We start from the raw sequence: 26,876 nt of genomic DNA on the forward strand, positions 1-26,876 counted from the left end.
CCTGGAAATGTCTTATAATTTAAAACCTGGTTCCTAAATCTGTCTTACCACTAAGTAATCCATCTGAAACCTGTCAGTATCTCCAGGATTCTTCCATGTATACAACCTTCTTTTATGATTCTTGAACCAAGTGTTAGCTATGATTAAGTTGTGCACTGTGCAAATTTCTATCAGGTGGCTTCCTCTTTCATTTCTTAGCCCCAATCCATATTCACCTACTACGTTTCCTTCTCTCCCTTTTCCTACTACCGAATTCCAGTCACCCATGACTATTAGGTTTTCGTCTCCCTTCTCTACCTGAGTAATTTCTTTTATTTCATCACACATTTCTTCAATTTCTTTGTCATCTGCAGAGCTAGTTGGCATATAACTTGTACTACTGTAGTAGGCATGGGCTTCATATCTATCTTGGCCACAATAATGCGTTCACTATGCTGCTTGTAGTAGCTTACCCGCACTCCTATTTTTTTGTTCATTATTAAACTGACTCCTGCATTACCCCTATTTTATATTGTATTTATAACTCTGTATTCGCCTGACCAAAAGTCTTGTTCCTCGTGCCACCAAACTTCACTAATTCCCAACCTATCCATTTCCCTTTTTAAATTTTCTAACCTACCTGCCCGATTAAGGGATCTGACACTCCACTCCCCGATCCATAGAACACCAGTTTTCTTTCTCCTGATAATGACATCCTCCTGAGTAGTCCCCGCCCGGAGATCCGAATGGGGGATCATTTTACCTCTGGAATATTTTACCCAAGAGGACGCCATCATCATTTAACCATACAGTAAAGCTGCATGCCCTCAGGAAAAATTACGGCCATAGTTTCCCCTTGCTTTCAGCCGTTCGCAGTACCAGCACAGCATGGCCGTATTGGTTAGTGTTACAACGCCAGATCAGTCAATCATCCAGACTGTTGCCCCTGAAACTACTGAAAATGCTGCTGCCCCTCTTCAGGAACCACACGTTTGTCTGGCCTCTCAACAGATACCCCTCCGTTGTGGTTGCACCTATGGTATGGCTATCTGTATCGCTGAGGTACGCAAGCCTCCCGACCAACGGCAAGGTCCATGGTTCTTGGGGGGGGGGGGGGGGGGGGGTGTCCACAGTTGTAATAAGCAATTTCATCTTTTATCTGGTACCAAAAGTTTATGTCTTGAAATCCCATGACAGTGTCACTTTTGTGAACTGTGAAGTTACATTATTGCAAAGTGTGAAAATAAATATTTTATTGATGGAAAAAAAAATGATGCTGCCCAAAGAACTGATTTTGACAGAGTTCCAAAATTATTTAGTAAGCTTTTAATTACAGATGAAAAGAGAAAAGTATTTTATAGGATTATGAGATATGAAACAAAGATAAGCTGTTGTCATTGTATTAATATTAATGTGGGAAGATCTACTGCTTAGAAGACTTATGAGGTTTCAAAATATTAAAAAAAAATTCTTTAAAGAAAGCAAGAAATGATATGCACTTACTGAGTATGTCAAATATTGAGGAAGTCTAAAATTGAACAGTATCTCGTATGAACTTTAGGTATTTCATGCTATAGTAAAAGGATACATGAATAATCAGTAACTTATGTAGTACAATGCTGTGCAAAGTGCCCCAAATATCTGGATGTTAATAATACAAGACATGTCCAGAAAATATATACTGTTTTGGAAAAAAACTTACAAAATCATTTTTTCACACTAAAGTGTATTTTTACAAGAAAGAGCATTTCTTAAACTACTTTTCTACATAACTGCTAATATTGTTCAGACATTTGTCATAGTGGCAAACAAGCTTTTCTATGCCCTCTCTATAGAGAGATGCCACCTTTGAAGACAGCCATTACTGAAAACCATTTTTTGCATTATCATTGCTGTCAAAGCGTCTTCCTCCAAAATCATGCTTCAAATTCATGAGCAAGTGGTAGTCAAAAGGTACAAGATTGAGGCTATATGGTAGGTTGTCTAACTGCTTCCAACCAAATTGTTGCACCAGCAGATTGGGGATGTGCATTGACAAGAAGCAGCATGATGCCTTGACTGGGGATTTCATGTGTTTTGTTATGAATTGCACACTGAAGTTTTCTCAGTGTTTCTCAGTGTGTGTAATAATTATATACACAGAATTAAAAAGTGTTGTAAAATGTGAGATTGGTAGAGGAAGAATTAAGTAAATTGTAGTTAATAATTGTTACTGTGTAATTTTCAAGGTAAGAGATGAAATTAAATACAAAATAAAAAAGACCCAAAAGCTAAACACTGATAACAGTGTTATAATTACCAATAACAAAGCAATGATAAAAAAAGCAAGAAAGAGAGAGAGAAAGAATCTTGAATGGAAAGGACTAAATGAAAGTGTAAATAAGACCACTAACAAGGTAAATGACTTAAAAATTTACATTTATAAAGATATCAGTAAACTTACTAAGGATCTAAGGCAAGAAGCATATGATAATATTGACAGAGCTAGAAATTAATTGTACAATAAGTTACCAAAGGAGACTAAATAAATCTAAAACAAACTTATTTAAAAAAGTGTTTGAAAAGTACCACTTAAGTGGTACATTCTGTAACATCAAACAATTACTTAAATGACTCAGAGTAGGTGTTTGGTAAAAAATGTAACACGAATAAATATTAAGATGAATAAATATTAAGAATGAGGATAAAACATCTAACATTCTGTGTAACACTGTTTCACTACATTTATTTCTTCTTTGTTTCATTTTCTGAAGAAACATACTCCCAAAGCTACGAAACGTGTATTAGTAACCCCTATTCCGCTTCCTGAGCTCAACATCTCGCTCACTGTAGAGGGATGCTGATTCAGTTTTTAATGCTAGCAAATGGGAAGTTGTGATGCATAAAATGGTCCTACCATCAGCTGGTAGTGTGTGTAGCGTTTTGGAACAATGTTTTCATAATGTGTGCAGTGACTGGAAGTTGTGATGTTGTGATGTTCACCTGCTTTATTTCATTGTTGATCGTCCTCAGTGTTGGTGTACTTCCTTGTGATACTGGCTGAAAAATGGGGGGGGCGGGGGGGGGGGGGGGGGGGTGAAGTTCAACACTGACTACTTTAAATGATGTAGCCAACAGTTGCACAGATGCATTTCACAGTTCATAACCTCCCAATATTACACAGTTATATGGCCAGTGTACTATTGTTTAACTTTCGATAAGCCTCATTAATAGGTTGCAGGCAAACATCCAAGTACTGCTACCATAGTTTTCTGTTGAACATCTATGAGCAGTAACAACCTAACCACACAGTTCATGGTCTTTCAAATAAATTTAACATACACTGTCATTGCTTTAACACATGGTCTATTGCTGCAACACAGTTAAATTGATGCATTGTTGTTGTTCTGACCAACACAGGTTTCTTGTCTGAAACTCGGCTGTGGACTTACTGTCTCTCGGCCAAAAACTTGGCATTTATGTATCAGCCCAATAATAGGCACTGAAACTACACATTGTTTGACATTTAATTTATGGAAATTACAATTAAAATTTAACTCATTAAATTAATAACAGTTTCTTCTACCACAAGTGTTAAGATGGATTATTTGTTTAAATTATAAAATTAGCCGATATAGTTACTTAAGCAATACTTTTGATGAAACTGTTAATTACTTTGGATTTAATTAAGTGCTGGCTCTACTAAAATGTTTTTGAATAGAGCCAAATAGATCCTTTAAGAATACTCTTAGTTGTTCCTCCAAATGTTTATAATTAGTACAGAATTTATATTTGTTTGTAAGTCAACAACAGAATTTAAGTTATGAAACAATTACTGATTTCATCCTATAACAAAAGTATTAACTAGGAATAGTTGAAACAAATTAGAAAATCAATTACATACGTAAAACTAAGCACGAAATTCTTTCAAACTGAGGGTCAACCTTTTTCTTTTTTGAAAATGCAGATTGCACTCATTTATGTTAATGATAATTAGTGAAAAATGAGAAAAATGAAATTTAAGGGGACAGATGGCAAAGCAAGAGGGGAAGTAAAAACATCCCAGCTTGCTTCACTACAAAGTGAGAAACGAATGAACAATGTAGCATTAGCCTTTTTCATTATTTAATACCTAACTTGTAAGTATTATTGTACACTAGGGGTAAACCAAATGAGATGGCATTGTTTCAAACAGGGTGGTCTTGTATTCCGGAGTGAGGAGGCTCTGATATTCATCCAGCCACTCTGATTTAGGTTTTTGGTGGTTTCCCCAAATTCCTTCAGACAAATGTCAGAATGATTCCCACTACAAGACCACAGCCAGCTACCACCTGTCCCATACTTGTCACATTAGACCTGTAAATGTCCATGTATGTGAATTACTTTATTTATTTTGTTCTTAAATTGTAATACCATAACATTTCCAGTATCTTTGTGAAAGAGACTTACAGATGAATAAAACTACTGCTACTACTACTGCCAGTACTGAGTAATAGAAACAATGATTAAAGTGAGACTTGCACAAACAAAAAGATTAATGTTTTATAGACACAGAAAATAAGATCAAGCTAGAAAAAAATGAGATTTACTAAAAGAAACATAGCTACAGACTTATAGTAAAATTCTACTAGATTTAAAATAAAATGTTATAAATGAGCTATTACAATCTGGCAGACATATGTAAAAGTGTATAATCATGTCAAAAAGGCAAAGGGATAGCTGCATGAAATAAAGAGAACACTGTCAAAACTGTGACAATATCTGACTCAGGAACGTTAAAAAACCACATGATGATTTATGATGGAAAAAGTTTGAGTGAATACAGTATGTGGGAACATAATGTCAAATAAGTCAGCAAATTAAATTGGAAATAAAAATTATCCAAAGCAACTAGGAAGTTCTACTACCAACTCAGCTAGGAAACCATGGGAGGATCTTTAAAATCAAACAATGAAAAATGGGGAATGGATGTTTACTGGAGAGCAGCAATAATTTAGTCGGTGAATTTCCTGGATTCAAACCTGGTGGCAATATCTATAAAGTAATATTCCTGAAAACCTTTGAGGGTGCAGTACATAGAATCATGTACATAGAATCTGTTTTGTTTTAGGCCACATGGAAGGAAAAGCTATAGAATGGAGTGAACAGCATGTTGAACAGTTTCAAACTTGGGAAGAATTTCGTCAGCAGTGTAAGGAAAATTGCTGATCAAACGGAGAACAACAGAATTTAACTCTAGGACTATTAAATCCAGGATCTTGTAACAAATTTTGGGATATTATAGAGTATATTTCAAATGGTAATCAATGAGGGTGAAATTTCTAAATGAACATATTAACAAAGGTCATCCAATTATAATCCTAATTAACAGGATGCCTACCAAAGTAAGGGAGAAAATCTACATCTACATTTATACTCTACAAACCACCTTGAGGTGCATGGGAGAGGGTACGTCCCATTGTCCAGTTATTAGGGTTTTTTCATTTCATTCACATATGGAGCTTGGGAATAATAATTATTTGAATGCCCCTGTACATGCAATAATTATTCTAATTTTATTCTCTATGTAAGTCATATGTAGAGGAGGATAGTAAATTCCTAGAGTCACCATTTAGAGCCGGTTCTTGAAACTTTGTTAATAGACTAACTTGGGATAGTTTATGTCTGTCTTTAAGAATCTTCCAGACCAGTTCCTTCATTATCTCTGTGAAGCTCTCCCACAGATTAAACAAAACTATGACCATCCATGCCACTCTTCTCTGTTTGTTTGTTGTGGTCTTCAGTCCAGAGACTGGTTTGATGCAGCTCTCCATGCTACTCTATCCTGTGCAAGCTCCTTAATCTTCAAGTACCTACTGCAACCTACATTGTTCTGAATCTGCTTAGTGTATTCATCTCTTAGTCCCCCTCTATGATTTTTGCCCTCCACACTGCCCTCCAAAATGTGATGCCTCAGAAAATGATCTACCAACTGATCCTTCTTATAGCCAAGCTGTGCCACAAATTCTTCTTCTCCCCAATTCTATTCAGTACCTCCTCATTAGTTACATAATCGACCCATCTAATCTTCAACATTCTTCTGTAGCACCACATTTGAAAGCTTCTGTACTCTTCTTACTAAACTATTTATCATCTATGTTTCACTTCCATACATAGCTACACTCCATACGCTTTCGGAAAAGACTTCCTGACAGTTAAATCTATACTCGATTTTAACAAATTTCTCTTCATCAGAAACACTTTCCTTGACATTTCTAGTCTATGTTTTATGTCTTCCTGTCAGGACAACGTCCATTCCGTTCAAGTGCTCTTCCAGGTCCTTTGCTGTCTCTGACAGAATTACAATATCATCGGCAAACCTCAAAGTTTTTATTTCTTCTCCATGGATTTTAATTCCTACTCTGAATTTTTCTTTTGTTTCCTTTTCTGCTTGCTCAGTATACAGATTGAATAACATCAGGGAAAGGGTACAATCCTGCCTCACTCCCTTCCTAACCACTGCTTCCCTTTTATGCCCCTCGACTCTTATAACTGCCATCTGGTTTCTGTACAAATTGTAAGTAGCCTTTCATTCCTTGTATTTGACCCCTGCTACCTTCAGAATTTGAAAGAAAGTATTCCAGTAAACATTGTCAAAAGCTTTCTCTAAGTCTACAAATGCTAGGAATGTAGGTTTGCCTTTCCTTAACCTATTTTCTAAAATAAGTCATAGGGTCAGTACTGCCTCATGTATTCCTACATTTCTAGGGAATCCAAATTGATCCTCCCAGTGGTCAGCTTCTACCAGTTTTTCCATTCGTCTGTAAAGAATTCTGCAGCCATAACTTATTAAATTGATAGTTTGGTAATTTTCACATGTGTCAACACCTGTTTTCTTTGGGATTGGAATTATTATATTCTTCTTGAAGTCTGAGGGTATTTCACCTGTCTCATACATCTTGCTCAGCCGATGGTAGGGTTTTCTCAGGACTGGCTCTCCCAAGGCTATCAGTAGTTCTAATGGAATGTTGTCTACTCCTAGGGCCTTGTTTCAGTGCTTTGTCAGACTCTTCATGCAGTGTCATATCTCCCATTTCATCTTCATCTGCATCTTGTTCCATTTCCATAATATTGCTCTCAAGTAGATCACCCTTGTATAGACCCTCTATATACTGCTTCCACTTTTCTGCTTTCCCTCTTTGCTTGGAACTGGTTTCCCAGCTGATCTCTTGATATTCATACAAATTGTACTCTTTTCTCCAACCATCTCTTTAATTTTCATTTATGCAGTATCTGTCTTACCCCTAGTGAGATAAGCCTCTACATCCTTACATTTGTCCTCTAGCCACCCCTGCTTAGCCATTTTGCATTTCCTGTTGATCTCATTTTTGAGACATTTGTATTCCTTTTTGCCTGCTTCATTTACTGCATTTTTATATTTTCTCCTTTCATCAGTTAAATTCAATATTTCTTCTGTTACCTAAGGATTTCTACTAGCCCTCGTCTTTTTACCTACTTGATCCTCTGCTGCCTTCACTACTTCATCCCTCAGAGCTACCCATTCTTCTTTTACTGTATTTCTTTCCCCCATTCCTGTCAATTGTTCCCTTATGCTCTCCCTGAAACTTGGTACAACCTCTGGTGTAGTGAGTTTATCCAGGCCCCATCTCCTTAAATTCCCACCTTTTTGCAGTTTCTTCAGTTTTAATCTACAGTTCATAACCAATAGATTGTGGTCAGAGTCCACATCTGGCCCTGGAAATGTCTTACAATTTAAAACCTGGTTCCTAAATCTCTGTCTTACCATTATATAATCTATCTGATACCTTCTAGTATCTCCAGGATTCTTCCATGTATACAACCTTCTTTTATGATTCTTGAACCAAGTGTTAGCTATGATTAAGTTATGCTCTGTGCAAAATTCTACCAGGTGGCTTCCTTTTTCATTCCTTGCCCTCATTCTGTAATCACCTATTACGTTTCCTTCTCTTCGTTTTCATACTATCGAATTCCAGTCTGCCATGACTATTAAATTTTTGTCTCTCTTCAGTATCTGAATAATTTCTTTTATCTCATCGTACATTCCCTTCTCTGTATACATTCAATATCCTATTTGGTACAGGCCCCACACTATCGAGCAATATTCTATGATGAGTCACATAAGTGATTTGTAAACGATCTCCTTTTTAGACTAACTGAACTGCTCCAGTACTAATAAACTGAAGTGTACCACCTACTTTACCCATGACTGAGTTTATGTGATCATTTCATTTCATATCCCTACAGAGTCTTTCACCCAGGTATTTATATGAGTTTACCGATTCCAGCAGTGACTCATTGATGTTATAGTCATAGGATACTATGCTTTTTCATTTTATAAAGTACCCAATTTTACAATTTTGAACATTTAACACAAATTGTCAATCTTTCCACCACTTTGAAATCTTACGTAGGTAGAGAATGAAAGAAACCCATCTATAACTATTAGATATCCTTATGAAGGTAAGAGAAGATGAGAGGGAAAGAGGACACTGAAATGATAATTGAATATTAGTACGTTAAATATTCAAATTATGATTACAAAAAGAGGTAGAATCAAGGTAGTCAGATATGCAGCATACAAAATAATAAGAGAAGAACAGAAAGGGTCATCCCATGAGTTATAAGGCATCTGTAAAACAAACTAAACTAACTAGTTAGTTAGTTAGTTAATTACATATTCCATAGATTATTTGAACAATTATTTTATCAAAATGATATAGAAGGAGAGAGTTTATGGGATATGTATACATGATTAGTGCTGAAATTAATGAACACATTATGTTTTAGTCCTACTCATGCAACTACACATAAAAACAAGGTTTTTCCTCTTATTTTTTAATTTTTTCAGCTTACATTATTTAAATAGAAATTTTACCATGTAATTGCATGGATTTATCCAGGAGAAATGATTTTAGGTCAAATTTAAAACTTACTTTACTACCTGTCTGACATGTAATGTTATTTGGCAAATGATCAAAATGTTTGTTGCTACATACTGAACTTCTTTATGAGCCACTGACAGCTTTAGTAAAGGATAATAAAGGTCATTTTTCCTGTAGTCTTGCATGTCTGGACACACTGTTCTTCTAAATTTGTGGTGGATTGTTGTTGTTGTTGTGGTCTTCAGTCCTGAGACTGGTTTGATTCAGCCCTCCATGCTACTCTATCCTGTCAAGCTTCTTCATCTCCCAGTACGTCCTGCAGCCTACATCCTTCTGAATCTGCTTAGTGTATTCATCTCTTGGTCTCCCTCTACGATTTTTACCCTCCACGCTGCCCTCCAATACTAAATTGGTGATCCCTTGATGCCTCAGAACATGTCCTACCAACCGATCCCTTCTTCTAGTCAAGTTGTGCCTCCTAATTAGTTATGTGATCTGCCCATGTATGATGAATACCATTAGCAAATGTATTTATTGTGATATGCAGTAAAAATGCCTAACACTTTGAAGTAATACAAATATGATGACCACAGATGAACACTACATGTTATTCTTCCTGCTTGCTTTTATACAATCAAAACTTTCACTCTAAGTGATGAGTTACCCCAAAATATTATTCCAAAAGATATTACTAGTTGGACATAAGCAAAATATGTCACAAGGTGATTTCTTTGTTTCCAAGACAAGTGATTATAAAAAGAGAAAAAATAGCTGAACTTAATTGTTTGAGAAGCTCAGTAACATGCTTCTTCCATTTCAATTTGTGCACCCAAAAATGTGAAGGATTCTACCCTACAGGCTTCTGTTCATGTGCTACATCAGTAGTTTGTATGACTGTTTGTTGCACAGAACTGAAAGTAATGTGTTTTTTTCAGAGGTTAGGTTGAGAGTCCATTTTCACAGAGCCACATAATAACTCTTTGAAAAATATCATCAACAATTTATTCTGCTGCTTTCTCTCTACTGGTTTTTATTGTAACACTAGTATCATCTGCAAAACCAATTGTGTTTCTTGGATCTTAACTGGAAGATCATTCACATACAGGGACTGCACAAGGTTGCGTGGTTGTATTTTATCACAAATGGCAACTGTCTGATGTCTTCAATATGTTGCCTATGTTAATCCTGGTCAGAACATAGTTCTGTATAGTTGTGAGTGCAATTATGTCAGTGCTCAGATTATTTGCATATAGAAAAATTTTTGGCACTTTTATGAGGGTACTTCGATAGCATAGGTAGCTGAAGTGTTTGATGTTTCTAGAGATTGCATATCAATGATTTATACCACATAAGGGAAAACAGAAAAACATCATTCACTAAGTGACAACAGTGACAAAAGTGTTTGTTGAGTGATTGTGACAGATAGTCATTGAAGATGATTGTGGCAAAAAGTAAGAGGATAAAAGCTGCAAGAGTCACTGCAAAACTGAATGTAGCACTTGCAAACCCTTTCAGCATGAAACAACACAAAGGGTGAACTGCAATTCCAGAACCACTCATCAGTTATGCAAATACCCAAAATAGGAAAATATAGTGCTGAAGCAATAAAACCCGGGCTATGGAGCAAGAATGTCATTTGGTTTGGTGGATCTTGTTTCATATTGTGTCCAACTTCTGGCCAAGTTTACGTCACAGGAGTGAAACATGGCACAGGTTCGGTTATGATTTGAGTAGCCATGTCATGGTATTCCATAGACCCCATTATTACTCTGCACAAGGATACATTAATGCCAAGGGTTATGTGACCACTTTATCTGATAAGGCCCATCCTATGGTACAGTTCTTGTTCCCCAATCGTGACGCTGTATTCCAAGTTGACAGAGCCCCCTTTTCACACAGCTTGCATCATCTAGGACTTGCTTTATGAACACAAAAAAGATGAAATATCACATATTCCCTTGCCATCACTGTCACCAGATACCAATACCACTGAGCCTTTGTTGTCTACGTGAGAGAGAAGGGCACATTATCGCTATCCACCTCCATAATTGTTTCGTGAACTTGCTACTATTTTTCAGGAAAAATGGTATAAGATTCCCTTGGAAACCATAGAAAATTTGTATTTATCCATTACAAGATAACTGAAAGCTGTTTGAATGACAACTGATTTACTACTCTGCATTAGGCATGGTAATGTATTATGTTTTTGGTGTTTCTATATTTTTGTCCAGCCCAGTATCTAATGAATAACAGTGGACCTAAAATTGAAATCCTGTGTGATACCCTTCATGCTTTCTCCCCAGTCACTGATGTTTTCCACCGTTCTCCCCCTTTTTTTTTTTTTTTTTTTTTTTTTTTTTTTTTTTTTTTTTTTTTTTTTTTCCAGCACAACTTTTTGCATTCTGTTTGTTAGGTTTGATTCAAACCAGTTGTGTGTAAAGCCATCAATTCCATAAAACTTGAGGTTTCCGAGATTGTAACATGGTCCACATAGCAAAATGCTTTGGAAAGATCATAAAAAAATACCAACTGGTGATATTTTATTATTTAAGGCTCAAAATATTTCATAAGTGAATGTCCCAATCCAACCTGATGCTGAATAAAGGGGAAACAAAACTGACAGTGGCAATATTTGATGAGTGAGTGTATGAATAGCATTCTCAGTCATATAACCTTTCTAGAATCAAAACTGTGACAAGCTAAGTAAATTGTTCCTATTTAAATGTGAGACTGCTCTTGAGTAAATTACTTTTTTGAATATGCTGGCAAAAAGTGCAGTTAGGAAATTGGACAACAATTATTTAAGTTTTCTCCTCGCCTTTCTTATGAAGGGGTTTAACAATTGTATGTCTTAATGTCAGGAAAAGTTCCCTGTGCCAGTGATGCATTACATATATTGCTAAGGACTTAAGTTGAAACAACTTCTCAGAATTCTTTATTAAATTCCATCAACACCTTAAAAGCTCTTGTTTTTTATAATTTTATCAATTTCAGTGAAGGATGTTGGTTGCTACTTTCACTTGGCTCAAGTTTTGTAGAATGACATTTTTAATGTATTGTCTTGCTTCTTCAAGCTAACCATTTAATTCTGTTTTTGCTATTATATTTAGAAAGTGACTGTTAAAAGTTCTCACAGCTGTGAGACACATTATGTTAGATAGAATCAATACAGCTACAAATGTGTATAGTAAGAGACTGTCTGTGAATTTCAAAATTGCGTGACTGGAAGTAAATGAATATACAGCTCATTGTCTACATTTTAACAAATGAGGAAAGGTTCATATTGTGGACCAGTATATAAACAGAAACAAGCAAAAAGAAAGAAATCGCAACACATTTATCGATCTGAATTTCAGACCAAGAAATGCAGCAACAAAGCAGTCATTAATGGATAGGTGGGTGAGAAAGGACTGCAATAAAATGGGAAGTGGAAACATCTCAACGGAAGATAGGCAGAATCCCACATCTAGTGAACCAATAAGTGACAAGTCAAACACCAAGTATACCATCCCTTGACAAAATGGGGATTTTTTTCCACTAGAGACATTAGTGCAAAAAGTGAAGTAAATCATGAAGCAAGAAGTTATTTATTCCCTGTACCTAATTTTAAAGTGCTCCATCAGTATGTTCAATCACTGTGCAATAAACATAATGAAATGGGAATAATGTTAAATGCTCTGAATGATGTTTCTGCTCTATGCTTTACTGAATACAGTCTTAAACAAGGTATGTTAGAGCTAGTACATCCCTCCCAGTTCCAAGTTACAGGCATGTTCTGTAGGAAAATATTGAATCATGGGGGGTTAACATGGAAAATATGTAATTAAATAGTGTAATACAATAATCTGTCCAGCAAAAAACTTTCTATAATTGAATTACAGAGGTAAAATACAATTGTTATGTGCATGTGCAGGTCACTAGATGGAGACAAAACAGTGTTTTCTAATCTCATGGAGGAACTTTTGCAAGAAATTCTCTCCCAAGGAAAATATAATTATATATTTTTATTTCAATATTGATTTCTCAAAATCCAAGAAAGTCCAAAGATGATATTATAAATTTACCACAGGCATTCAACATAAGTGCAACTGTAGCTGAACCAACTCTTGGAATAAGATGCACTGTAAGGAATTTCAATACAAAAACGTGGAATATTTTTGTTTTCACATAAAGGATGAAAATTCTAATGCTGTATACAACTCTATTGATACCAAAGAAAAATATGATAAGTTTATGGCCAAATTTAAGGACTTTTTTTTTAAGTACACACATCAGAAAAAGTTTTGCATCACCCCATTTCCCAGAACTACTGAAGATAGACATTGGCTGTGGGTATTTTCTCACAGAGACAGTCCCTTTGATTGTTCAGAGATGTCACTAAACCCGCCCACAGATGTGAACAACCGTGCGTGAGCAGCACCTATTAGATGGAGGGGGTTTGACAGCTGATCACTTCCAGGCATTCCACCAGGAAGGAGGTACACGGCTTGAGTTGTTTGTATTTCAACCAAGCCTAGACAGTCAATACCGTGGTTTGATCACGTCCGCATTGTTACTTTGTGACAGGAAGGGCTGTCAACAAGGGAAGTGTCCAGGCGTCTCAGAATGAACCAAGGTGATATTGTTTGGACATGGAGGAGATACAGACAGACAGGAACTGTTGATGACACTCAGGCTGCCCAAAGGATACTACTGCAGTGGATGACCGCTGCTTGTGGATTATGGCTCGGAGGAACCCTGACAGCAATGCCACCATGTTGAATAATGCTTTTCGTGCAGCCTCAAGATGTTGTGCTATGACTCAAACTCTGCACAATAGGCTGCATGATGAGCAGCTTCACTCCTGACGTCCATGGCGAGGTCCATCTTTGCAGCCATGACACTATGCACTGCGGTAGAGATGGGCCCAACAACATGCTGAATGGACCATTCAGGATTGACATCATGTTCTCTTCACTGATGAGTGTCACATATCCCTTAACCAGACAATTGTCAGAGACGTGTTTGAAGGCAATCCAGTCAGGCTGAATGCCTTAGACACACGAGTGCAACAAGATGGAGGTTCCCTACTGTTTTGGGGAGGCATTATGCGAGGCCAACATACACCGCTGGTGGTCATGGAAGGCGGCATAACAGCTGTACGATACGTGAATGCCATACTCCAACTGATAGTGCAACCAGATCTGCAGCATATTGGAGAGGCATTCGTCTTCATGGATGACAATTCCATGCCCCCATCGTGCAAATCTTATGAACGACTTCCTTCAGGAAAACAACATCGCTCGACTAGAGTGGCCAGCATGTTCTCCAGGCATGAACCTTATTGAACATGCCTGGGATAGATTGGAAAAGGCTGTTGATGGATGACATGACCCACCAACGACTCTGAGGGATCTACATCGAATTGCTGTTCAGGAGTGGAACAGTCTGGACCAACAGTGCCTTGATGAACTTGTGGATAGTATGCCACGATGAATACAAGCATGCATCATTGCAAGAGGACATGCTACTGGGTGAGGCACTGGTGTGTACAGCAAACTGGACCACCACCTCTGAAGGTCTAGCTGTATGGTGATACAACGTTTAATGTTGTGTTTCCATGAGCAATAAAAACAGCGGAAATGATGTTTATGTTGATCGCCATTCTAATTTTCTGTGCAGGATCCAGAATTTTTGGAACTAAACTCTTCTTGATGTGTGTAGCCTTTGCCAATAAAACAACAGTTAACTGCATTCTAAAAACAAAGAAGTGGATCACAAGCTGGACAAGGATATCAACTGAAAATAAGAGGAGATTGTATGAGTGCTCCAAGCAAAATACTAGTCCTATTTCAAAGTAAAAATGTAGAGAATGGGAAAATAATGTGTAGTTCCAAGAATAAAATGAAAGCAACTGGGCAAATAGTAAGGTCAGTTAATCACAGAAATGTAGACGTAATTATGAATAACAATAACCTGATTGATCTCAGAAAATTGGCCAGTTATTTCTAACACATAGAAGAGCAGTTGATAAATTTCCATCACGGAAGCAGCCAGAGAGAGAGAGAGAGAGAGATTACAGTGAGATCAAAAAATTCATGCAAATACATTATTCTTGTATCCAGCAATGCCTGAGGAATTGTCAAAAATTGATAGACGTTTGCCTACTGAATATGCAGTTGGTGCTGATGACACATTAGATGCTATCATCAAAGGCAATGCAACATTTATTAGGGAACCACTAGTAGACATAGTAAATTCATCACTTAAGAATGGTTTTGTATTAGATTGGAATCAGTTTTCTTTCCACAGGCCGAAAAATAAGACAATTCCCATGGCTTGGAACATGAAAGTAAGTATTATATAAAAAACATAGAACATATGAATATAATGCTTGCCTCCCTGACCATTTGTCAATTTGTCATTTGTCATTTTCCAAATAGTCTAAAACTGCAAAAGTTAACATATCTGCATAAGAAGGGTGTAAAGTGCGAAATTGATTATTATATGCCAGTTTCAGTTTTGTCAGGCTTCAGTAAAATTATGGTAAAAATGTTCCTCAGAAGATTAACAGCCTTCTTAAATAAAGAAACACTTACAAATGCTGCACAACATGGGTTCAGAGCTGGAAAGTCAAATGAGTCAGCAAGTTTGGCCTTTTAAATGAAATACTAAAAGCTTTGAATGATAAGCAACTTGTATCCAGAATATTTATGTATCTTAGTAAAGCCTTTGTTGTTACTGATCATGACATACTTTTGCATAAGTAATTATGGAATTAGAGGTCAGTCTGAATGGTGAATCCAGTCATACCTGAATAATCATCAACAGATTAGAGAACTAAAATATAAAGATAATGCAACACAAAAAAGTTATGGAGTCTGACAAGGGTGAGTTCTGGGACTGTGCAATTTCTGCTGTACATAAATGACTTAGCTGATAAAATGTATGGGAGAACCACAGTACTCTTTGTAGATGACACTCATATTCAAATTAAATGCCACAGTGAGGAAAATCTGAAGGAAATCGCAGTATCAGTTGTACATAGCTTAACACACTGGTTCAAGACATCATAAATTCTGAAAAACTAAGGCTAAAACAACGATATCAGAAATTGAGTCCACCTTGATGCAAAACACCTTGTTCTAAGATAAAATTATTATTAAAACTAAGGCTGTTAACTTTTACACTATGAAAAACCTCTGCCCTCCAAAACCTGTTTTCACCATTCAAGGAAAAATGTCAGCCTTGCAAAATTTGTAGGCATACATATTCAGGAGTGATGCAGCTTAACCATCTAAATAGAAAAAACTGAATACACTCAAATACGCTGTTCGGATTCTCACTCATAGTACAGGCTGTTCATCAGTGGTGACAATGAACCAGGGCAGTACACAGTCACTACTGATATATGGAATAATTCCACAGTTTGGGAAAAAAACTGATTTAAATACAGAAAAAGATTATCAGGATGATAAATGAAAATTAATGCAGAGATTCCTATACAACCATGTTTGAAAGTCTGAAAATAGATAACATCTTATAAACATCTTCAGATATGACTATAATATTCACAGAAGTGAAACTAGTCAGAACCTGAACTACACATAAACATGGTAAGTACAAACTTATGCAAAGAGGAGGGTATCATATTGAAGTTATGTTGTATTATCATATGTCTTCTTACTTGAAATCCACTCACCATTAAATAAATTTAAAGTAGGAACAGTTCTTACTTGACCACTGCTCCTACTCTGTCTCTGAATTTCTTGAACATCATACAAGTAAACTTTATTTACCAAATGTTGTTAATTACATATTATGTCATGTCACACAGCAATTAACTTTGAGTTTATCATGTAGTTTCACTTAATAATATCAATTTAAATTATTATGCACTTTGGTTGTGATGACCGTGTAGTCACAACTACTGTAATCGTAAATTATGTTTACCCTTGTCTCCTATACTATGTGTACAAACAATGTACTAAAATGATTCTTGGACCAAAAATAAAAATTTCAGTCATGAATTCGTTATTTTGTTATGTTACCTTGTATACTGACTGGCTGTCCTGTCTCCTGTTTGACAACATACCATTTAGTTTCAATCTTATTATCTATGTATTGGCCCCAAATTGAGAGAAATTAGTGAACCCTGTGTTGCTTGTTTTGGCAGAATATTGTTATTTTTATTCTGTGTTATAGCCAACTGCAATTGAAACATCTGTAGGTATTTATAACTCTCATAGAAAAAGGGAATGCTCGTCTTGTTTGACTTTATTGTACGCATAAAATATTCTTCTCTTATGTAAATTTACTCCAAGCTCCTTAAAATGCCTCTAAAATTTAGGAAACGCTGTTTCGTGGAACATTCCATACACAGATGCAAGATTTTGAAAAAGGCCTTTTTTCAAGCCAAGTTATTTCCCCATAACAACAAGAGGTCCATTTTCGGAAAACTGACATTAATTGTTTTTTATCCTGTTATTGATTACTGTTGAATTTGGACAACTTTCAAACCAATATGAGCATGCATGGAATAAAGTAAATTATTATAATACACAAAAAAATAACTAAAATGGGAGTTTTAGAGATTACTGAATGTTTTTACTTGTACTGAAAATTTTTCTTCTCTGTCAAGAGGTCGCTTTTCACTTTCTGCCTCACATATCAAGAATAATTAATTATGGTCATTGCATTGTTTGTTTTCCACACAGAGTAATTCAGTATCTCTTTATATATGTGATACCTGCAGAACCACATTTCTTGCTTTTGCTCTCTAAATTGTCCAAAAGTAATCATTAGTCCTCTAGTTTTTAAATTCCAGTCACTGTTACATAGAACTTCATGCCTGCATTTTACATCTTTCTAATAGAAAGTTCACTGCAAATTTTTCGTTCTTAATTCAACCGTAACAATGGTGATTAAGTTTGGGGGCTGTGGATTAAATTACTTTAAGATATACAGCAACTGGCCAATTTTTATATAATTTTCTTTATGCGCAAACTGTATTTCATATGCAGCAGTGACCTTATATTCTGCATCATGTAACTGATTTGTGTACATAATACTCATATGCTAGTGAATCTAAAATGATATATACTAAGTGTATATACCTGATAAAATGAATTAGAAGGTCCAGAATAAAAAGTGCTGCAGGATTCAAAATTCAATCAACATAAACATCATAATGTTGAAGCTATATGTGTTATCATAACTGAGGATGTGCTGTAACCTAAACTTGGCATAAATAAACTTTTCTATAATTTGGATAGTTGCTGTGTTAATTCAAATAACTTTACAATCTTCCATTTTTTGTAAAAATTCCTATTTTCAGTTTCCTCTTCCCATTATTAATTAACTGTTCAAAATCTCTGAAAACTGATATCCTGTTTGCTGTTTTATGTCCTGTATGACAACTCATCTGTATCACTTCTCCTTTCAGTAGTTTGTACAGTTAACTAGATAATTTTGATGTTTCTGTCCATCTGTTATTAATTAATCAATATTTGATTTTAAATGTTTCTGTAATTTGTTATTATTATTGTTGTTTTGAGTGTGTGTGTGTGTGTGTGGTGGGGAGGGGGAAGGGGGGGGGGGAGAGATAGAGATAGATAGAATTAAGTGCATAGAACTAATTTTGCATGAGAGAAACTTTTATAATATGTAATTACATATGCCTTTTTGTCATGTAGGGAGCTTTGACTATGGCTATGAATATATGGGGCTAAATGGCAGACTTGTCATTACACCTCTTACAGACCGTATCTATCTCACATTTACACAAGCCCTCTCCATGCAGCTGGGTGGAGCACCAGCAGGTAAGACAAAAATAAATTAAGGTTTCTCATTTTAGTGGAAGGATATTTTTCTCTAAAGGAATCTTTTGCTTACACAGAAACATGACATTTAGTAGTATAATCTTCCACCATTAACTTAGTATGTTGTTTACTCTACATTACTTTGTCATTTGATACTCCCGGTAATTTGTTGACAAAAAATAAGAAAAGTGTGTAGCTGATGTTTTAACCTTCAAACAACAATTTATTATTTCAAGATTACCAGTAATTAAAGTACTCTCATATGCACTTTTATATAGGGCTATATACAAAGGGCACACAACAATATTTTAATTTCAGTCTCTTTTACCATGTGATGACAAGAACTTTGCATTTTTATTGACAGTTTTGCATGTACCAGTTTTCATGACATTCACTGTGCATGCAACTAATGTTTATAGATTACAGTAACACTATTTTTGGAGTATCACATCAGAAAGTTGCAGTTAATATGTTGAAACCAGTAATGTTATTGTTTATAGTGATTAATGGTGATCCTGACATAATAAATTATTTTCTGAAATAACCTGTATTTTTATAGATATGAAATGTTCACCAAAACACACCAGATTCAATGAGTGAATGTGTCTCATGTATGCAGTGATTCATGACCATACTTGTTTATTATAGTGCCTTTATGAACTGATTCTGTAGTATTCCTTTAGCAATTACAGAAATTTGCACCAGACTATCATCATGCTGCTCAAAGTAGGAATAATTTGCTATTACACACATTGGAATGAATGATTCGTGTTATCTGGGCTACACGTTCATTATTGGAAAATTCTGAGTGAAAGATAATGTGGAGAACACAAGCCTTAGTAATGGAATTTCTGAAGGCTCACAGTCTGCTGCATTGTACCCATAACTAATCATGGATCCTGGTTCAGAGTCAAGAAGGAAGCTTGAACAAGAGGCATTGTTGGTTCTGTGAGAAGCTAGGCTGTAAATTCCTAGACATGCTCCATGGGGTTCAGAATTATAGTGTATGCTGTATGGCTCAGTGGTGCATTGTACATCAGAGCCTGATACCCAAGTAGCTGATTTTGTATGTGGTGTACACAATGTATTTCTTTTTTTTCCGTCCAGTAAAGATAGTGATAATCTTACAAGACCCCGAATCATTAGTGAAAGGCACTGTTTCAGCAATTAAAATCATAGTGATCAGCTACTGCATCAGATGTAACAAATTCCCAGAGTTTTAAGCACTTCTGTAGAACAGTAAAGCTCACAGTCGAATTGGCTAAAACCCAAAATTGACAACAGAGAGATTTTGGAGTAAATCAAAGTGTTTTACATTCAGTTCAGCCTGCAGCATAGTGTATGTCATTATAAGACATAATGAAAGTGAGAGCTCCAAAACTAGCTGCAATAAGGTAATATAATATTATATTAAAATATATTACCTTTTTGTGGCTAGTTCAAATCTAAGTGTGACCCTTAATGGAACAGTGTGTGGTTTAGTAGCCTCCAAACAATTAAAAGACCAGGTAATATTTTATTACATCATCATTGAAAGATGATGGAATCATTCATAACTGTCAAGAATCTAGAGACAGTCATCTAGTATGACTTGAATTGTATTGACACCAGAAGTTAGATTGTTGGAAAAGTAAATATTAGATTGATATTCAGCAGAATTCTAATTCATCCATAGAAGAGGTTGCTTGAAAACATTTTAGCTTACTAATTCTTTGGCATTATTTCATAGTCTCAGACCCCAAATTCAGTTAATACAGAAAAGTCAAAAAAGAGGTATAATTTGTCACAGATTTCCTGAGACTAAGAGAAAGTGCCACACAAATTATCTATAATTTGTGATGCAAGATACAAAGGAAAAATACATCATGTGGATATTCACTCTTAAATGCTGAGAGCCAATGTTACAAGACACATCAGCATGCAAGGGTCATTTCATAAGTCATGGCAACTGTGGTATATGTTGTATTAATATGACAACACGAGAAACCCATGATGTGCTTTGAACCAGGTAAGACAATGAGTATCTGAATGCCAACATAATGTAGGATCCAGTACAGGAGAGCACTGCAAAGGATGAAATGAATCACTTACATTGGAACTCTGAGTAAATTTATTTTTCTTTAGTACAAATGGAACAAAAATGGATCAGAATCAATTAGTCCTTCAAAATAGACCTGCAGTGGATCCATGAAGCATTGTCAATGATGGGGAATGCTTTGAATGCCATTGGTATTGCCATTGCCATTAATGTTTGCAATGTCTTGCCAAAATGCAGTGACAATGTCTGCCCTGTTTGCAAAGTGCCTCCCACAGAATGGTTTCTTCAGTTGTGGATTGAGGTCAAAGTTACATAGAATTGGTTCTGGCGAATAGTGTAGGTGCCGACGGACCCATCTTTTAGAACAGCCAAACTCACACTCTGTGTTTCAGGAAGTCATACGGAGCCATCCTTGCATGCAGTTGCAATCTGTTGGTTGATTTTGGTACTATTTACCATGGGCTTTTAAATGTATTTGCTGTGATTAAATTGATGCCTTATGTTTGTATGATATACCATAGGTGCCGTTACTTATGGAGAAACCCTTGTACACACTACTTCTTTCCACATAAATCTTCTCTAATAACTATGATGGTGAAGTTGCTGAATTTCTTGTTCATGTAGCATTATTTACTTGTTCAGTGTGTTATATTCATGATAAACATTATGGTGTGGAACATATCTTTAATCTACAATTGAAAACATTTCTGCTGTCTGTCAGACTTTTATTTCCATGGGTCAATTGTCAAAGAGTTTTATAGCTGCATATTTCACTCCGTTCTGTGCCAAAATTAGATTAATTAAATGGAGATTAATTACAGGATAATGCAGGTGAGTTTTCCTTCTAGTTTATTATTCTCAAACTCAGAGAAATTTCATGCTGATTCATCAAAATGTCCAATCATTGCTAAAAAAATTAAGTGAAGTTGAAATTTTATGTACTGATGAGCTAAAAAACACTTCTGTAATGTGTATAACCGAATACTGGCTGCCTAAAGAAGCAATGTCAGTCGCAAAATTTGCAGACTTTAATCTTTCATCATCATTCTCTAGAATTACATCCAGTCATGGAGGGTCATGTATATTTATTAAAAGTGGCATTGATTATTGTAACATAAAACCCATTGAACATTTAGCTGAAGCAAAAGTTTTTGAAGTATCCACAGTTTAACTCTCTGCATTAAAATTAATAATCATCTGTGTATATAGGAACCGGATGGGAACTTAAATGATTTCTGTCATCAAATAGAACTAGCCTTAAATACTATAAAAAACTTCAACAAAACAGTGATCATATGTGGAGATTTTAATATTGATTTTCAAGAAATCTCAAAAGACCAGCAAAGCTTGATGACCCTACTGGAAACATATAACATAAAAGCCACCATAGACTCTCCTACAAGATTTACACCAACAACTAGCTCAACAATTGATCACATATTAATAAACACAAATGTAAATCACAATTTCTGTGCCAGAAATCTTAATACTGGCTTCAGTGATCACTATGCACAGTTTATTGCTTTGAGAAACTTGTGAAAGAAGCAATGAAATTCACTAACAAACAAATAAACCTTTTTATACAGGGACTAAGTGAAGAAACTTGGTATGAAGTATATACTTGTGCAAATACTAACAAAAAGTTTGAAAAATTCATGGAAATCTTCATGTCATACTTTGATGCTGCATTTCCATTAAAAGAAAGAACAAATGGATTACAAAGGTATTAGAATCTCTTGTGCAGAGAAAAAAGAAGATTACACGATATAGCAAAGACACAGAAAATCCCTCACGAATTTCATTTGTACCTGAAGAATTACACGAGGATCCTCAAAAATGTTGTAAGGAAAGCTAAAACAATGGCAAATGACAAATACATTGAAAATTCAAAAAAACAAATCTAAAGCTATTTGGGAAGTTATAAAAAATCAAACAACAAGTGAAACTAAACAATATAAAAATATGAACTCGTGTTATGAAGGACAAATGATTTCTTGCCCAACAGAAATTGCAGGGTCCTTCAACAAATATTTTTCAAATTTAAGTGAACAGTTGGTGAGTGGACTGGAAGAACACAACAAAATATCACCTCTATCATGCAGTAGTGTGAGAAATGTGTCTACGTCTTTGTTTCTTTCACTGACGAATACTGAAGAAATTTTATCAGTTATAAAACCCTTGATAATAGGGTACTCATGTGGATTTGATGGAATACCAGATGCAATTATTAAAAAATGCTGTCTTGCCTTAGCTGAATCCTTGACACACTTGTGCAACAGCTCACTGGCATCAGGAACCTTCCCTTCATGCTTAAAAACAGCAAAACTGAAACCACTGTTCGAAAAAGGAAATCTGGAATGTGTTTCAAATTATAGACCAATAGCCCTTCTGCCTGTGTTTTCAAAAATTTTAGAAATTTTTTTTTATAAGAGATTGTCTGATGTCCTAAATAAAAATAAAATTCTCTGTCCTTCACAGCATGGCTTTAGGAAAGGCTATTCAACTGAAAGTGCAATATTTGAATTTCTTTATGAAATCTATACTAAACTGGATGCAAATGAGTTTGTGACAGGCATATGTTTTGATTTATCTAAAGCTTTTGATGTCATTGACCATAATGCCCTTCTGCAGAAGCTTGACCGATTAGGAATTAGAGGTACAGGGCTATTACAAATGATTGAAGCGATTTCATAAATTCACTGTAGCTCCATTCATTGACATATGGTCACGACACCCTACAGATACGTAGAAAAACTCATAAAGTTTTGTTCGGCTGAAGCCGCACTTCAGGTTTCTGCCGCCAGAGCACTTGAGAGCACAGTGAGACAAAATGGCGACAGGAACCGAGCAAGCGTATGTCATGCTTGAAATGCACTCACATCAGTCAGTCATAACAGTGCAACGACACTTCCGGACGAAGTTCAGCAAAGATCCACCAACTGCAAACTCCATTCGGCAATGGTATGCGCAGTTTAAATCTTCTGGATGCCTCTGTAAGGGGAAATCAATGGGTCGGCCTGCAGTGAGCGAAGAAACGGTTGAACGCGTGCGGGCAAGTTTCACGCTTAGCCCGTGGAAGTCGACGAATAAAGCAAGCAGGGAGCTAAACGTACCACAGCCGACGGTTTGGAAAATCTTACGGAAAAGGCTAAAGCAGAAGCCTTACCGTTTACAATTGCTACAAGCCCTGACACCCGATGACAAAGTCAAACGCTTTGAATTTTCGGCACGGTTGCAACAGCTCATGGAAGAGGATGCGTTCAGTGCGAAACTTGTTTTCAGTGATGAAGTAACATTTTTTCTTAATGGTGAAGTGAACAGACACAATGTGTGAATCTGGGTGGTAGAGAATCCTCACGCATTTGTGCAGCAAATTTGCAATTCACCAAAAGTTAAGGTGTTTTGTGCAATCTCATGGTTTAAAGTTTACGGCCCCTTTTTCTTCTGCGAAAAAAATGTTACAGGACACGTGTATCTGGACATGCTGGAAAATTGGCTCATGCCACAACTGGAGACCGACAGCGCCGACTTCATCTTTCAACAGGATGGTGCTCCACCGCACTTCCATCATGATGTTCGGCATTTCTTAAACAGGAGATTGGAAAACCGATGGATCGGTCGTGGTGGAGATCATGATCAGCAATTCATGTCATGGCCTCCACGCTCTCCCGACTTAACCCCATGCGATTTCTTTCTGTGGGGTTATGTGAAAGATTCAGTGTTTAAACCTCCTCTACCAAGAAACGCGCCAGAACTGCGAGCTCACATCAACGATGCTTTCGAACTCATTGATGTGGACATGCTGCACCGAGTGTGGGAGGAACTTCATTATTGGCTTGATGTCTCCCGAATCACTAAAGGGGCACATATCGAACATTTGTGAATGCCTAAAAAAACTTTTTGAGTTTTTGTATGTGTGTGCAAAGCATTGTGAAAATATCTCAAATAATAAAGTTATTGTAGAGCTGTGAAATCGCTTCAATCATTTGTAATAACCCTGTATATCCAATGAGTGGCTCAAGACATACCTATGTGGTCGCAAACACGTTGTTGAAGTGCAATATACTGACCATAACAAAATCAGCTACTACTATTCAGGATATGAAAATGTGAAATATGGCATCTCTCCAAGGATCAGTATTAGGACCCATTCTGTTTCTCCTCTATGTCAATGATCTTATGTACAACAAGTATTGCCAAACTACCCTCTAATTTGCAGACAATACAAGCTTCCTTAATAGTGGTAAAACAGAAGAAAAACTAAAAGACTCTGCTATCCAAACAATGAACAGTGAAGAACAGTGGTTTAGCTATAACAAGCTAATTATAAACAAAGAAAAGACAGTAGCACTGAACTTCTATAATGTAAAAGGAAGACACCACCCAAACATAGAAATAGAACTTAGGGACAGAGTTCTTGAAAGTGTTGACAGCGCAAAATTTCTGGGACTCTGGCTCCAGAACAACACAAAATGGGAGGTACACATTGAATATTTGCAAAGAAAACTAAGCAAAACCTGTTACATGATACAGATCTTAAAAACTTGTTGGAGCAAAGCCAGCCTGTTAAATGTATACTACTCCTATGTGCATTCTGTAATTAAATATGGCATAATCTTCTGGGGCAATGCAACAACAAATATTAAACTTTTCAGGATGCTTAAGAGAATATTAAGAATTATTGATGGGGTAAACAATACGAAATCATGCAGACTCATATTCAAAAAACTGTCAGTTCTTCCTCTTCCTTGCATTTTTATCTATGAAACATCAGTTTTCATCAAACAATATATTGATAGAAACCCAGATATCTTATTAAAAATGAAGATATACATGCACACAATACAAGGCAAAAATCTGACCTTCATATGAAACAGGTGAGAACATCATTGTGCCAAAAAGGCACACTACATACTGGGATAAAGATTTTCAATAATCTACCTAACCATATTAAATCAGCAGGTAAACTCTGTAGTTTTAAGGCTGAAGTAAAGGCATATTTAATTGATCACTGCTTTTACAGTCTGACAGAATACATAAATGCCAAACAACAAAAATAAAGATGCATTATGAATATTCTACTTTGTATGTTGCCTGTAATGTTTGTTGTATGTATGAATCTTTGCTAAATTGCTTCAATATCTAGTCCTTAGGATTGCAATACAAACTGTATTTTATCTTGTAAATAAATAACCATGTCCAATACCCTTGTATATATTCTATACATGTAGGATTTGAAGGACTAAATAAAATAAAATAAAAAAAGAACTATACACAACAAGTTTTATAAGTGAGGAAATGTATTGTGAAGGTGTGGTTAATATTACCAGCTGGTTAAAGAGATGTGTTCAAGATGTATGTGTGTGGTCCTACTCATAGTTCTTATTTCTTTCTTTTGTGCAATGAGTACTTTTTATCCAAGTGAAGAGTTACTCTAGACTGTTATCCAGTGAATGAAAATTTACAAAATGTATTGTAAATCATTTTTCCTTGTTATACTGCACTTGTGAATATCTCAAAGTTGACAGCTGTTCTAATGTGAAAAGTAGCCAAACCCTAATGTTTTACAAGGTCTACACTATGGTTTTTCAAATTTCAGTTTTCATCAATATTCAGAGTGAAGAATTAAAAACTTTCTTCTTCATTTAGTATATCTTGTTGGTATACTAAACAGAAGAAACCTCAGGCTGAAATATCAACAATATAAGGAAAAGGATAGATTGCTACTCACTGTAAAGATGACACATTGAGCTGCAGACAGGTACAAGTTAGCTTTCAGCCAAAGCTTTCTTCAGAAGTCATTCCAGTCAGAGCTGCCAGAAATGTCAGTCATATGTGTGTGAAGTGTGTCTTGCTTGTGTGAATGAATGTGTCTGTTTTCTTTTCTTTTCTGAAGAAGGCTTTGGACAAAAGATAAACTGTAACAGTCATTTCATTGTGCCTGTCTGCAACTCAGTGTGTCATCCTTATGCTGAGCAGCAATCTATCATTTTCCTTGTTTGTAAACTAGGATAAAAGATGGCAAAATATTTTTGACAGTTCTCAATTGAATGAGCTCTGTTTTTTTAAAAGTATACAGCTAGCTGATGTGTGCAAAACGAATCAATAAGTTTCACAAAACTTCCTTTAATATTTCCTCTGTAGGTGCTTCTTTACATGACTTTACAACAATTCTTG

At 35.9% G+C, this 26,876-nt stretch overlaps 1 protein-coding gene across 1 annotated transcript in view; it reads left to right on the top strand.

Annotated features, from left to right (window-relative positions):
• The window catches only part of LOC126484896 (dynein axonemal heavy chain 10), a 1,141,797-nt gene that overhangs the window by 351,849 nt on the left and 763,072 nt on the right, over positions 1-26,876 (top strand). The window contains exon 22 of the mRNA XM_050108495.1: positions 18,536-18,661. Within this exon, the coding sequence (XP_049964452.1) occupies positions 18,536-18,661 (126 nt within the window). The remainder of the gene's footprint in view (positions 1-18,535; positions 18,662-26,876) is intronic.

This window comes from Schistocerca serialis, chromosome 6, assembly GCF_023864345.2.
Source record: "Schistocerca serialis cubense isolate TAMUIC-IGC-003099 chromosome 6, iqSchSeri2.2, whole genome shotgun sequence".
NCBI lineage: Eukaryota > Metazoa > Arthropoda > Insecta > Orthoptera > Acrididae > Schistocerca > Schistocerca serialis.